The sequence below is a fragment of the Pteropus medius genome, unplaced genomic scaffold, assembly GCF_902729225.1.
Source record: "Pteropus medius unplaced genomic scaffold, Ma_sr-lr_union100, whole genome shotgun sequence".
NCBI lineage: Eukaryota > Metazoa > Chordata > Mammalia > Chiroptera > Pteropodidae > Pteropus > Pteropus medius.
The window spans coordinates 3,990,691-4,005,314 of NW_024343733.1; the positions used below are offsets into that span (position 1 = coordinate 3,990,691).

Genomic DNA, 14,624 nt, shown 5'->3' on the forward strand with positions numbered 1-14,624 from the left:
AGGCTGTCCCCACGACACAATCTCTCAAGGGTGCCAGAGAGACAACTTGAACAAGTTAAGGCCCCTACGTGATGAGCGAGCAAATTTCGGTGAAGACAAGATTGCGATTTCATTCTGCAAGACTGTAGGATGGCGGATTCACAGGAGTACAAACCCCACCTCCTTCCTGACTTTGTGACCTGGGGCCAGTTACTTAAACCCTCCCAGCCCCAGTTTCTTCATCTGTAAAATGGGGGCCATCACAGTACCCACCTTATGGAGGACTGTGAAGCTTAAGCGAAATAATGTAATTGACAATGCTTGGAACATCGTCAACACAGAATAAAAGTCAGTTGCTATTATCATGACCATTGTCATCATTGTTACAAGCTATTCCATCGCATCACATATGGCAATAGCTCCCAAAGCTACCCTTTGTCGAGGCTCAGTATTCCAAGCGCCCGCCCTGTGCTGGGAAATTTACATGTCCTCCTCGTTTTGTCCTCACTACATCCTTGCAGGGTAGAAACGGACTCAGGGGTTTGGTGACTTGCTCAATGACATGTCAGCAACCACTTAGTTGCTATAAACCCAAAATCACTTCCATCAACTGGTAATGAATAATTACTTTCCAGCAAGGCAGCATTTTTTTTTTCACTCTGAAAAAGTCTCTTTACAGGGATCACAGAGGCTGCCTGACCTAAGTCAGCTGAGATCAGAGATAACCTACAAGGTCCCACGAGCACACAGCTTGTTGGACCAAAAATGGTCCATCGGTGGACGGCATCCAATCAGACAGCACCAGGGTAACGTGGTGCGCCCAGATGCAACACGGAATAAACATGGAATAAATACGCTAAGTCCACTGTTCTCTCCTCCTCCAGGAGGCAGATTCACTCCTGAGTCAGCATCCTCCACGTTGAGCAGTAGAATTTAGTATTTTGTGTTTTGTCCATGGCTAACCTTGGAGACAGGTTCCTCCATGGAGACAGATGAATAGGACTCCTGCCAACCCCTCCCTCCCCTGCTCATCACCCCCACGCTAGAGAAGTAGAGAAAGTCCCAAGGATGTGAAGTCCTTCTTCCAGCCCATCGGAGGTGGACGAGCACCCTGAGGGTCTGAGGCTCTGCTATTCTACAGTCAGATCAGCCTAATGCTGTCTCCAGGCATTACGGTCAGGGGTAACAAGGTGGTGTATCACCTCTCTTCACAGCAAAGCCACAGCCAGAGCCAACAGTGACAAACAGGCTGACAGGCTCAGCCTGGCAGGGATGCGGTCTCAGGGGCTCCCTTGGCTGGGTCAGCGGGAGAAAGGGTGGCACAGAAGGTTCTCTTCTGAAACTCAGAGTGGCAAGAGAGTGGGATTATTACAAGCAAGGGGGAACCAGCACCGGGCACCTGTGTTCTCCCAGCAGCCCCGCCCCGGGTCTCCAAAATCAGCATTCTAAGTGGGTCAAAAGATGTGCCTAGGAAAAGCTCACTGGGTAAGTCTTAGAATCGCAGAGTCTCTAAGCTCTGAAATAGACCATCGTGGAGTCTCTTACTCTGCAGCTGGGGAAACTGAGACTCAGATAGAGAAAGGAATTTGCTGCACTGAAGAGACAGAATGCAGGCTAGAGTCAGATCTGGGTTCAAAACCTACAGTACAGGCAAGACCATTCGCCTTCTGAGCCTCAGTTTCCTTATCTATATAATGGGAACAACAACGCCTGCCTCAACGACTGTGACAAGGCAGGGACAAAGGTCACACGGGCCATTGGTGGCAGCACCAAGGCACTACCAGAGAGCTCCCCGTTTCCCAGTCGGGAGCCTGTGCCACCAGGCTGCCTCCATTTAGAACCAACAGAAATGGGACTCGTCCATGGGGTCCCAGCTACTATTTGGGTTACACACCCATTCTCCCAGTGAGACTCAAAATGCTATCTTTTTCCTTTCTGGGAGGTCAAAGGGTGACGTCTTTGCACTCAAAGGCCAGGACTGTCCAAAGAGGCAACTGTGCTCCTATGGGTTTCTTAGTGCCAAAAGCTGATTTTAATTAAGGACTTTACTCCCACCCACAGGCAGATGGAGAAGTCACTCCTCTCAGATGCAGACCAGGGCAGGCGTGACAGCCAGGAGCCTTGGTGAATTTTCACAACACTTTCTGGAAGGACCAGGGGCATAAAACACAAGTCTTTGGGTTTTTTTGTTGTTGTTTTGCTGTTGTTGTTTGTTTGTATTAGCAAACTACAGATGTTTCTACTCTGGGCAAAACTAAAGTGCAGAGTTGTGGCCAAAATGCTGCCACTCGCTCATAGCATGGAGATGGCCAAAGACAGATGGCTGCCAGAGACGGCCGCTCAGCATCATGCCAAGGTCAATTCCAAGCACCCTCAGGGTCATGGGGAAGTTGGGGGGGGAGGGGTGGCCAACTGAAAGGCATTTAGCCACAGCCCCCAAATTAATCATGGAGCCAGAGGATGTAAATGCCATTAGGGAAAAGGTGTAAATAGAGACCATAACAATAGCTACCTTTTATTAAGCACTTACTGTGTGCCAGGCACAGTGCAGACAATTTGACATACATGAGCTTATCCAATCCTCGCCACCATCTATGAGATGAATCTATTGTTGTCCCCATTTTACAGACGAGGGAGCTGAGGCTCAAAGAGGCTCTTAACTCGCTCGAGGGCAGGCACGCTGCTCAGAAGTAGCAGAGCTGCGATTGGAACTCGGGCATGTCGGTCGTGAGCGCTATTTTGATTTGCTTGATTCAGGGCCTGCACCCCCTGGGCGCTAAAATAAGTCAAGCTCTGGCACTTCTCCTAACGGTCCCCATGGGTCTCTTCTGGTTCCGGGCCCTCAGCTGATCCCTGCAGTGGATACACGATCTACATTTGTGGGCTGTAAACGGAGTTCGCTGTTCTACCCCGGGCCGACTGTCCAGCTGGACTGAGGCACAGCTTCTGAACCCAACGACCTTGACACTTGACACACATAAGCCGGATGTTTACTACATGTGCAATTCTCCTGGGAGAGAATTAATAGATTTCTTAAAAGGTCCACAGCCTCCCTAAAAAAAGTGTAAAAACTCTATACAAAGGGAAAGAACAGAACCCCACACTTAGAGCGAGGCATCTGGCTGCGTATTTGAGGGGTCTGGGTTACCCAATCATGTGTGATGACTAAGCTCACATACCCGAAGTCTGAAAGAACCAGATTCAAATCCTAGCTCAACTACTGATAGCTGAGTGATTTGGGGCAAGTTCCTTGACATCGATAAGCTTCCATTTCCTCATCTATACAATGGGAATAATCAATCTGTACCGTGGGTCATTCCGAGAACTGAATGAGATCCTGCCGGTACTGGTGCTCAGTAAACGCTAATGTCACTGCTCAGGAGAGCAACACACAAGGGACCCCTGGGGCTGTATTAAGGGCCTGGGGTTATTTCCTCCACCCTCTAGCAGCCCCTCCCCTCCCGAGTTCCCAGTCAACAGCAACTCTTATCTTCGGCGGGAGGACTGTTTGGGTCTTCTTCAGGGGCTCCCCACTCTGACCGTGTCTGTGGCTGTTCAGCAAAATGGACCTCTGGGCAGAGAAGATTAAATGCCTTGTAAGAAGACTTCAGCCCTTGATTACCAGAAAGTTCCATTTGCACTCAGAGCAATAACCACTTCGTCTGCAGCAGAATTCGTGGGAGCAGAATGTAAACCACTCCAGGCCATGCTCGGCCCAGTCTGAATTCAAATACATCTTTGAGATGTAAAGGTTATATGTGTTGACCTGCGTGGGGTAGGGAAAGAATTACAAAATGTAATCACAGGAGCCTGAGCCACAGCAGAGAAAGGGAAAACCTGTGACCAGGCAGCTGAGAAGCAAAAGAGAGAAAACGGTTGATGTTTCTTTCCTTTAAATCCTGGCCTGCCTGCTTCCCTCTGTCATCCCTACACACCCGCAGGCAAAAAGCGCAGGGACACGGGGGGGCGATGACAATGGCCAGTCGACCTCCACAGCACCGATGAAGCCCCCCTTTGGCAAACACGTCATGAGCATTTTCACCCAAGAAAATGAAAAGGGAGAGTGTGCCTGGCACGGCGGACGGCGTGCCTAGGTGCCCCGGGTGACTTACTTGCGGAGAAGTTGGCCTCGGTGTGGACGGGAGGGGTGGACGGCAGGAAAGGCCCATGTCCCACAAAGAAGGAGCGGAGGGAGCGCTCGCACGGGAGCGGGGAGCGCTGCTGCGAAGGGATGTTCTCACAGCTGCCCACGCTGCTGAGGAGCTTCAGGTTCAGGGGTTTGCTTTTCTTCTTGGCTCTGAAAGGGAGACGGAAAAAGAGGAGAGGGAAATGTATCCGCACGCACGCGAAATGAGAGCACGGAGGGAGCCCCAGTCTCCTGAGCATGAGCTGAGGTGTTCTTCCTCCAGGAAGCCTTCCCTGATACTCCCAAGACCCACGCAGAGAAGTTCTGAAAAGAGGCCACAAGCTTTCTGGCACTGATACACAGCGCCAGAAAAAGGGGCGTGGCCAAGAGAGTTTCACGCTTGCCCTTGGAAAAGTCCATTCCACCGTGGGACACAAACAAATAGATGAACAATTTTTTTTTACCTGGGTCCTTAGAGAAGCTCTAGAGAGCCAGGGTCAAGTTCAGCTCCAGGCTCTAAGCTGGTGTCTGCCTGCACATCTTGAGTTCCCAGGACCCCAAAACCCTGTGGCCAGCTGCACTTTGCCCTTTGGCTACTGGAAGAAGACAGCGAACCTAGGTTGACCTCAGTGAGTCCAGGGATCTGTCTCAAGGCGGCATCCATCCCCTACACGTTTTTATTCTCCATATTCACAGCCTCCCATCCATATAAAAACAATAAACCCATTTCTGCAGAAGTTAAACCTGATGACTCCAAGAGATGCCAGGAAAGAGACTAAGTCTTAGGCAGGACCCTGGCACCCGATTATTCAGGACTTCTGGCACCGAGACCCTCTGCACAGCCCACCCACACACCTGTCTGGTTCTCTCTCCGGACTCTACCAGGAGCCCCAGAGGGTGCCTGCCTTAGGGGTGCAGAAGGAAGGGTGCTCCCCCAAAGCAGAGGCTGGATCACACCGGGCAACTCAGGGGCAGCTGCAAGGGATGTAGGGGGGTTATATTGCAAAGGGGCTCTGGGTGTCCTCCACCCTTCACCTCTACTTCACCCCTACACCCCACAGCCGTGTTGCCTGGTGGGGGGGTGGTGAGTGAGTCTCACAATCTGGTGTTCAATGACACGATTCTGGGGCCAGACTCTCCAGATTCAAATACTGGCTTCGCCACCCTTGATTGAATTTAAATTTAAGTTAAATTTCTGCAAACCTCAGTAAGTTAAGTTTCTGCAAGTTAAATTTCTGTAAACCTCAGCTCCCTTATCTATAAGAGCCCTTCTTCATAGGGTTGTGGACAGGTTTAGATGAAATAATCCCTGTAAGTTACTTAATACTAAGTATAAACATTAAAGGTTATCCTTAATATTATTATATACCGGGAATCTGTCTGCTATTTCCTTTAGAAGAAAGAATCTGAAGCTATACATAGTGGAAGCTTCCAGAAATTCTGGTCATTCTAGGGACTCTTCAAGACCCAAGAGATTAAATGGCATTCTTTGTACACCCTGCACCTAGCAGAGTGACTCTGCTGAATGATGAAATATTTGTTGAATGATCTCTAAATGGAAAAAAAGAGGAGGGTAAAAGTGTGCCTGCTCTCAGCTCACAGCCTTTGGTCCACGGTCAGCTGTGAATCCACTCGAGAGAGAGAGAGAAGGGTGATGCTCCATCTCAACCCCGTACACAGGCTCGGTCCTGTCCAGTGGGATAAGCATTTTGCCTACAGCATAGAGCATCCAGGGTAAAAAAATGGGAAGCTTAGCCATTATCCATAGGTCAAAGCCGAAATAAAAATGCCTGGGGATTTCGAGATTCTCTTTAGATTAGTACTTTCCCTCCTGGACATCTTCCTTGCAGACAGATAATTAGAAGATGAAGTTCTTCCACTTCCAACGGGATTCTTCAAACTGAGAAAGGGATGAGGCGGAGACGCCGAAAGCTGGTTTCCAGCCTACTGCTGATAAAGCTTTGATCTGAAACGCAGGGCATGCGTTTCTGAAATGATAAACATAGAACAGGGACACTGTTTTCTTTTTCTTCATTTTCACTTGACCAAACAGGAAGCGCAATCATAATATTAATAACAGCAGCTGCTATTACTGCTACTTTGACGTGAGCGCTGCCCAGGGACTGTATCGAGCCTTTCACGTGTTACCTCATTCAAGCGGCGCAGTGATCTTAAGGGGGAGGGGTGTTTTTGTTGTCTTCTCTCCATCGATGAGAACACTGAGGCACTGAGAAGATAAGGAATGTGTAGGACCAGATTCTCCAGGTCAATCGTGACCCGAGACCGCCATCCGCTCTGAGACTGGCTGTCCCATGGAGCTTGATTTTGGACATGTTCGGGCCAGAGGCGCTGCCATTGGCCCTTCTCTCTCTCGTTCTGAGCCATCTCACTTGCAGATGCTAAGAAAAATGTTGTAACAGAGGAAGCAGGAGGGGCAAGGAACCTGGAGAGACCCCGATGCCTGACTCCCGAGGAATAATAGAACTGCCCCTTACAGAATGTTTCAACCTCTCTGCCTGCTGAACTCCTACACATACTCCACAGTCCGGTTCAAACGTCACCGCATCGGTGATGTGCCCTTCCTCCCCCACAGCGTCAACTTATCGTGTCCCTCTCCTCGCTCTTTCGGTACCCGCGCCCCCATCACATTGCTGGGTAAGAGATTCTCCGTAGCGTGGCACCCAGTACTCACGCCCCACCTCGATCCGGCCCCGCAGCCCTCTTCCTTCCCCTCACACTGAGCTCCAGCCACGTGCCCTGTGCTGTTCCTCAACTCCAACCCTTGGCTCGTGCTGTCCCCACCACCTGGAATACCCTCCCTTTCTTTGCCTTATTAATCCCCATCTGTCTTTTGGCACTCAGCTCTGGTGCCCTCTCCTCCAGGAAGCCTTCCCTGATACCCCAAATCCCTCCCAGCTAGGGCTAAGTGTGCTTCTCCCAGGAAGCCTTCCCTGATACTTCCCATTCCCTCCTGGCTTGGGTTGATTGTTCCTCCTCAATTTTTTTTTCCTAAAATATTCTGGATATATCTCTGTGGCTGTAGTTTCTTAGTTTTTCAAATTCGTTTCCATTTTCGTCTCCCAAATGGGCTGTGGGCCTTTGAGGACAATGAGTCTGTATTGTTCATTTTTCTATCTTTGACAATTAGCACAGAGCCTGGCACAGAGGAGATGCTCATTCAGTGACCATTCTGGACTAGGACTCTGGCACTTATCACATTCGATCCTAATACTCTGTCTCCCACACTCAACTGTGGGCTCTGTGAGGGCAGGAAACTCTGGTTTTCACTGTTGGCTCTCTCGGCCCCTAGCTCGGTACCAGCTGAATAGCATGAATCTCTCAAGCTGGTTTTGAAACAATTCTCCCCTTCCCAAGGATCTTGGGTGATCAATTTCAGAGAGTTTGGTTTAAAACTTCATCCAAAACTAACCTCACTGCTCTCCACCGTCCCCAACGCCCCACCTGGACCTGGCCAGGAGCTGGGTGCCCTCTTGTGGCCAACGCGAACCCTCTCTGCAAATCGTCACAGTTCGGGATGGAGTGCCCAAGAAGTGTGTATTAATTTAAAACTGGAGGCCTCCCACACAAGCTGCCTAAAGGCCTCCCTTCCCCAGGAGGTCTGCTGCTCACCCGCTAGTGGTATGGGATTCAAGTGTGCCTGTCGAGTTCGCCCCTCTCGGTGCCTGGGCTGGCAACTCTGCTTATCACCTCCCCAGGGGCCTGCGGCAAGGCCAGGGAGCTTCCTCCTGTTACAGCAGCACCTGTCGGCTGGCTCTCCCTGCCCATGGTTGGAGAAAAGAGGGAAGCAAGGAGGCCGTGGCACTTCTTTCCACGTGAGTGTCCACTGGTGGACATTCCAAGAGGCATCTACACTGAGACAGTGTGACTTAGGAGTTACACTTGTAGGCTTCGGGGTCAGGGAGACCAGGGCTCGGGTCCTGACTGTGACTTTAAGAAAGTGATCCTCCTTCTTCATGCCTCAATTTCCTCACCTGGACAATAAGGAGAATAATGGCACCTGCCTACAAAGCATAATCGTGAAGATTCTATGAGATCAAGTGCTTGGCACAGGACCCAGAGCAGAACAAGGGTTCAGGTTACCTGTTACTAACGTCGCTATGACCAGGTTGAATCGGGTACCTTGTCTAGCATGGGAAAAAAGCTTCAAGAAGCCAAAAATTGAAGCCAAGCTGTGTTTTTCACCTGAGACATCCACCAACTCTCTCGACCTACCACCTCTGGCAAATGAAGAGGATGCAGTCAAACTTTCTGTCATCCGGCAATAGACACCACTGTCATCTCTAAACCACGGATGGAAACCTTGAGACACTGGGCAACCAAGTGACGAGGCCAGATCCTCGCACAATGAGGACCAAGTCTAACCCAGCACAAGTTTAACAGGAGCTCAATGAGAGCTGGGTACCGTACCGACCTATGGCCACAGGTGGAGTAGAGAAGGGGTGTATATAAATAAATGTTAGTTGAACAGATGGATGGATAAAAAGCCGGATGAATGGGAAAATGGGTAGATGGAAGGATGGGCGGATGAATGAAAAGAGTGAAAACCAAAGGATTAAATGAATGGAATCACAGAATGGAGAAAGAGAGGGGAGAATGAGAGGAGGCAAAAAAGGGAGGACAAATGGAATTAATGAAGAGAGAATGGGAGGACAGAAGAAGGACAAAAGAAATGGAGGAGGATGAGAGGAAGGAAGGAGGGAAGGAAGGAAGGATGGATGAAGGGAGGGAGGAATAGATGGAATTGAGGAAGAAGGTCAGGAGGAAGAGAAAGTGGGAAAACGAATGGCTATTTGATCAGAGTAGGTAGAAGGGAATCCTACATTGCTTCCCATCCACCAAGGAAGGCTTCGCGGACAAGATGTGAGACTCACCTTTCTCCTATTCCCTCATTACCCAGGTATGCGCAGAGAGAAAAACAGACACGAATGACTGAGTCTGATGACTGTGACCGTGTACTGAGATTTAGTAACTATCTTGCAGTATGTCCTGCAGATGTAATTAAAAAGAACATCCTCTCCGTGATCTTCACAGGATATTAGACATCTATTACATAAATGTCTTCTCTGGAAACGGGGCAATTCTGGTGAAAGCTGGGAAGTGAGGTGGCATGAAACATGGGCAAGGGCAGCTCCATCCTTTGGGTCTGTGTGAGTCTTGGGTAGACCAGGCTGCTTGCTGGGTAGGTGGGCAAGTCAGGGCCCCTGACGTGGCAGGCGGTGCCAATGGCAGTCCCAGAGCCAGGCTGAGCTGAAGCTGCACGTCCATGTTAGAAAAAGACATTCGGCTCTGGGGCCATAATCTGTGCTTTAGGAAAATGTATTTATTTTACCAGGTACAGCAAAGGACTATTCCAGTGTGTTGGAATCTGGGAAAGTTCTTCCACCCTTCCTAATGCCTAATTTGCATAGAATATCCGAACTAAAAGGATCCTGAGACGTTTTAGAAAAGGATCTCTTCTTCAAATCGGTTCATGACATTCCATCTCCCATACTACCCACCATGCTAGTCCGAGCCACCTTCCACTCTCACCTGGGCTGCTGCTGCTACTGCCTCTTATTCAGACCCCTGATCTCACTTTTTTTTTTTTTTGCTTTTGTTTATATTGAGGTGAAATTCAAATACTATAAAATTAACCATTTAACCGTCTGGCTTCTTTCGTGTAGCGCAATGTTTTTGAGGCTCATCCATGTTGTAGCGTGTATCAAAATTTCATTCCTTTTTAAGGCCGAATAATTCCATCCCATTCTGATTCTTTACAATGTATTCTCCACCCAGCAGCCAAAGTCAGGTTTTTAAAAGTGTATACTGTATCACGTCATTCCCCTGCTTAAAACTTCCGAAGTTTTCCTATCGTTCTGCCTCCCGGTGACATATAAAAGCTTCGCAGGCTCCTCAATGCCCACTTCCCCGCTGCTCTGTGTACCATCATCACCTTGTCACCCTCTGACACTAGCCACTCTGATCATCTTTCTGGTCCCTGACCACACCAAGTTCTCACCTACCTCAGGGCCTTTGCACGTTGCCCCCTCCACCTAGAACACTATTCCCCGTCCTCTCTGTCAGTGGAGACTCACTCCTTGTTGAGGAATCGTTTCCTCAGAGATGCAGCCTCAACCCTCAGACCGGTTACACGTGCTCCCAGCGCCGTCTGCTTTTTCTCATGCATCCCAATTGGAATTCTGCATTTATTTATGTGGTTACTGAATGAATGTCTGTCTCCCCCGCAGCCTGTGCCTGCCGTACACACGCAAAGGGCTTGCACCCCCAGCACCTAACACAAAGCGAGCACCCCACAGCGGTAGAGCCAAGACCAGAAGCCAGGTCGACAGACTCCCACATGCCCCAACTCGAACAACGACAAACTGGCATAGTCCAGTCTCGGGGGAATTCTAAAGCACTGGGGCCCAGTTACAATCTGGGAGTCAAGAGGGCTGGTATAGCAGGACCCTCTCAGTTACTTTTCATCTATGGGTTCCTTGAGGGCAGAGACACACCTTATTTCTTTTGCCAGCCTCTGGCCACTCTCTGCCTAGGTGTCTGTAGGGGGCGCACTTGGAAGGCTCTTAAACAACATACATTTGCCAGCCTCTCAGAGCCCTCATCACGAAGAACACTGAGGGAAGTCCCAAACTGGTGTTCAGTCTTTGCACCATGTCTCGTTCCAAAAGTCTGTTGGGCTTTGAGTTAAGCAGAGCCACTGGTTCACATGGCCTCTTTACCCTCAGCTTCCTTGAATGTGGGGTTGTGTCCCATTGAACTCAAAAGCCTGCACCCGGCCAAATCCCTCAGCGTCTCATTAATGGTGTCTGGAGCATCTGGCCCAGCCGATTGGGAGGAAATGACAGGGCTGGGAACAGATAAGCTTCTCACAGGCGTGGTCAGAGGGCAGCCACAAGCACACACTCTTGCACACGCCCTGTGATGCAAAGTGCTGATCCGGTAACCATTTCCCAAAACAGGAAAAAAATGCCTGCTGGTCTTACACAGGGTCATTTAAGTCCTTTGCAGGTGGCCGATCTGATTACCAGATCAGGTACTAAAAGGAGGCCTCCAGGAAAGACTTGCTTTAAAATCAAGGAATAGCACCAATTCTTGGGTGAAAAGGGCGGGGTAAGCGTACTTTCGAGTCCTTGACTCAGCTGCTCAGATGCCAGGGAGTGGGGAGGTTTGGAAAAACAAGGGCCTGGTAAGTCTTACACCGGGAGGACATTTAGTGAGAAGCCACTCTGCTCCTCGGCACAGGTGATGAACCTCATTTCTGGCTTGAGCACGCCCCAAGCATGGCATTAACCAACCAGGGCCCAGGCAAGACAGGGGCACAGATGACTTGGTCAAATGGCACACGCATGAGCTCACAGCACGAGCTGCAGTTCTCCAGGTTTGGAGGAGCACACGATGCTTTTACATGAGACATGAATGACATTTTTGTATTTTAATAGTTAAAATCTGAAAAACGAACTTGCACATCAACGCCGTAATTTCACAGCGATTTTTCCTGGTATACGGCTTTATGTAAGATAGGCTAAGAAGAAGCGGGGAAAATGCAGAAAAGGAGAAGAAAGGAAAAGAGGAAGAAGGAGGGAGAAAGAGGAAAGGAAGAGGAGATATTGGTTGAAAAAACTTGAAGCAGATTTGAGTACAGGTCCCATCAGGAAGACTAAAATAGAGCTGACGGCACCAAATGTTGATGAGGATATAGAGCAATGAGAATTCCCATAAAACGTTCATAAAATTCTATGAGATCATACACTGGTACGACCACTTCTGAAAACTGTTTGATGGTACCTACTAAAAAGCTCTGACCCAATGTGGGTTATACTCACTTTATAGATGGAGAGACTGGAGCTCAGAGAGGTGATGTGGCCCTCAGTTGCAAACTCAGCGCGTGCCAACCAAGCACACTCTAAGTGCAATGCACGGTGCTGGGCACTGAGAGGCACAGACAGGAAACAGAAAATACAGCCTCTGATATCAGCAGCCCCAACTGGGTATCATTCTGCACTGGCACAGTCGTGGCCACAAGCAGGAGTTTACTTGACATCTGCTATATGGTTGTGGGCGTCTCACCAAGGTAAATGGGAATCTCAAATTCAGGTGTGACCTCATCAGAAACTGTCATTCCCTGGAAGCAGGCCATCCGCGCTGTCTCATACCCCATCTGGGTGTGCAGAATTCAAGAAACCCTGGGCTATGGCTCAGGCATTGTTCTCTGGGAGGTCGCCTACCAGTCTGAACTGGGCAGTTCCAGACAGATTCTTCTATTCCAGGGATTGACAAACTATGGGCCAACCCTGGACCAAATTCAGCCCTCAGTCTGTTCTTGTAAATAAAGTTTTATTGGAACACGGCCATGCCCAGTCATTTACACATTATCTATGGCATTTGCTTGACAACAGCCAAGTCAGTTGCAACACACAGTCACGACCCGAGGAGGCAAAAATATTTACTACCTTGCCCTTTACCAAAAAGGCTTATCAATGCCTGTTCTCGACTCCCTGTCCTCAGACGTTAATCAAGAAACAACCCTGAAAAGAATCAGAGTCTGCTTGGGATTTATTTTCCCTCTAGTGACAGCTTCTCTCTTGACCTTTTGTGTCTAAATAATAAACACTCTGCCTTCCTATTCCCTTCCCTCCCACAGCCCACGTCCGCAGAGAGGCCTTACCAGCCACAATGGCCTGGATTGTTCAGAGCTGGGCATTGTTAATACCCTTCAGTGGTTAACTATAAAGTCTTTTGCCTAAGTCTATGCTGTTCTATACGGTAGCCATAGCCACATGTGGCTACTGACATTTAAATTAAGGAGGATACAATGTTTAATTCTGCCCATCGGTCCACAAGGGCCGTAATTTAAATGCTCACAAGTTACATGTGGCTCGTGGTTACCAGATTGGACATAGCAGATAAAAAAGATATTTCCATCATTGCTGAAACTTTGTTAGACATCACTGCACCACACAAGCCCTGATCCTGGCATTGCAGGGTAAGGTTATACACTGTCCTGCTCCATTCTATCCTTCTCTCTCTCTCTCTCTCAAGTCTGATTTTCACCCTCCCTCTCCCAATAATAAAATCAACTTTGCTTTGCAAAAGACTGAAAACAGTCAAAACATTCATCGTAGGAGGGCTGGTCAATTAAATTATGGTAATTCCATTTAATGGAATTATGTAGGTGTTTAAAACAATCGGGATAGAGAGAATAGCAACACTTACTATTAGGTGACAGAAGGAAGAGGCGAAAAAATGTACACAGTATGATCCCATTTGTGTCTTTAAAAGCATATATTAATTTAAAACTTTAATCCAATAAATATCACTAGGATGATGAGGTGACAGGACTCTAGCAACAAAGCGGACCATGCTCACTGGGCTGGTGACCTGGTGGGGGATGCAGACGAACGGATGAAACAATCAGGAAATACTGGTCAATAATAAGAGATACATGGAGAATTACAATCGAGTGGTATGCTAGTGAGTGGGCGGTCAGGCCTCTCTGGGGACATGGCATTTAGGCTGAGACCAGAATGTCAAGAAAAAGCCAGATTTGCAAAGATCTGGAGGGTGAGAAGCCCGGGCAGTGAGGCAAGGTCAATGCTGGGGCAGAGGCCAGGACAGGTGAACTCACAGTCAGCGAGGATCCGTTCTTGCCACTGTGAGGGGTGGGGGTTTGACTCTGACAGCAATCGGAACTTGCTGGAAGGTTTGAAGGAGGAAAATGATGAAATCTGATTCTGTTCTTAAAAGACCACTCTGCCAGTGGATAGAATGCTGACTGTGATGGGGGCAAGAATGGAATCAGGGGATCGGGAGAGGAGGTTACTAGGGTCACCCAGACGGAAGTTGATGGTGACTTCAGCCCAGGTCTGGGCAACAGAGGGGGAGGGAGGATGGCATCTGGAACACAGTCTTCCCAGGACTTGCTGGCCAATTCAATGTGTCAGAGGTGAAAAAGAGAGACATCAGAATTCTCCTAAACTGGTTCATCATATAGGTTCCCATATGTGTATAAATATTTTCTGGAAGGATACACAAGAGGCAGTTGGCAAGCAGATGAGGGGCCTGTGGATTTTGGGAGTTAGATACTTAGCTACTTTTGGACTTTGCCATTGGAACTTAGTTACAGGAGTATTCTTTTATAATAATTAAACAATTTTAAAATGGCATAGAGTATTTTTTGCTTGGCTTTTTCCTCTTTTATTAAAATTAAAAAAAAAAAAAACCTCCAGAAAACAGAGATGCAGACATGGAATAATGTGGTCAATCATTATTTAATATTTCAATGATGTTTCATTATTTTTTCAAGAACTTCTGAATTGAAGATCAAATTTGAGATGGATTTTGTTTCCCAAATGTCTTTTATTAGTCAGTTGGTAACTGATATCTAAAATTTAGTTGACAGATATAAAAATAGGGTTCTTTATAGAGTCTTAGAAATGAAACAATATTTATATATGTCACATATAAATATATATAAACACATGTACTGAAAAAACATGTA

General features: G+C 48.2%; 1 protein-coding gene across 1 annotated transcript in view; it reads right to left on the reverse strand.

The window, feature by feature from the left end:
* Positions 1–14,624, reverse strand: part of KSR2 (kinase suppressor of ras 2) — a 332,915-nt gene that overhangs the window by 141,948 nt on the left and 176,343 nt on the right. Inside the window, exon 5 of the mRNA XM_039868258.1 lies at positions 4,092–4,276. Within this exon, the coding sequence (XP_039724192.1) occupies positions 4,092–4,276 (185 nt within the window). The remainder of the gene's footprint in view (positions 1–4,091; positions 4,277–14,624) is intronic.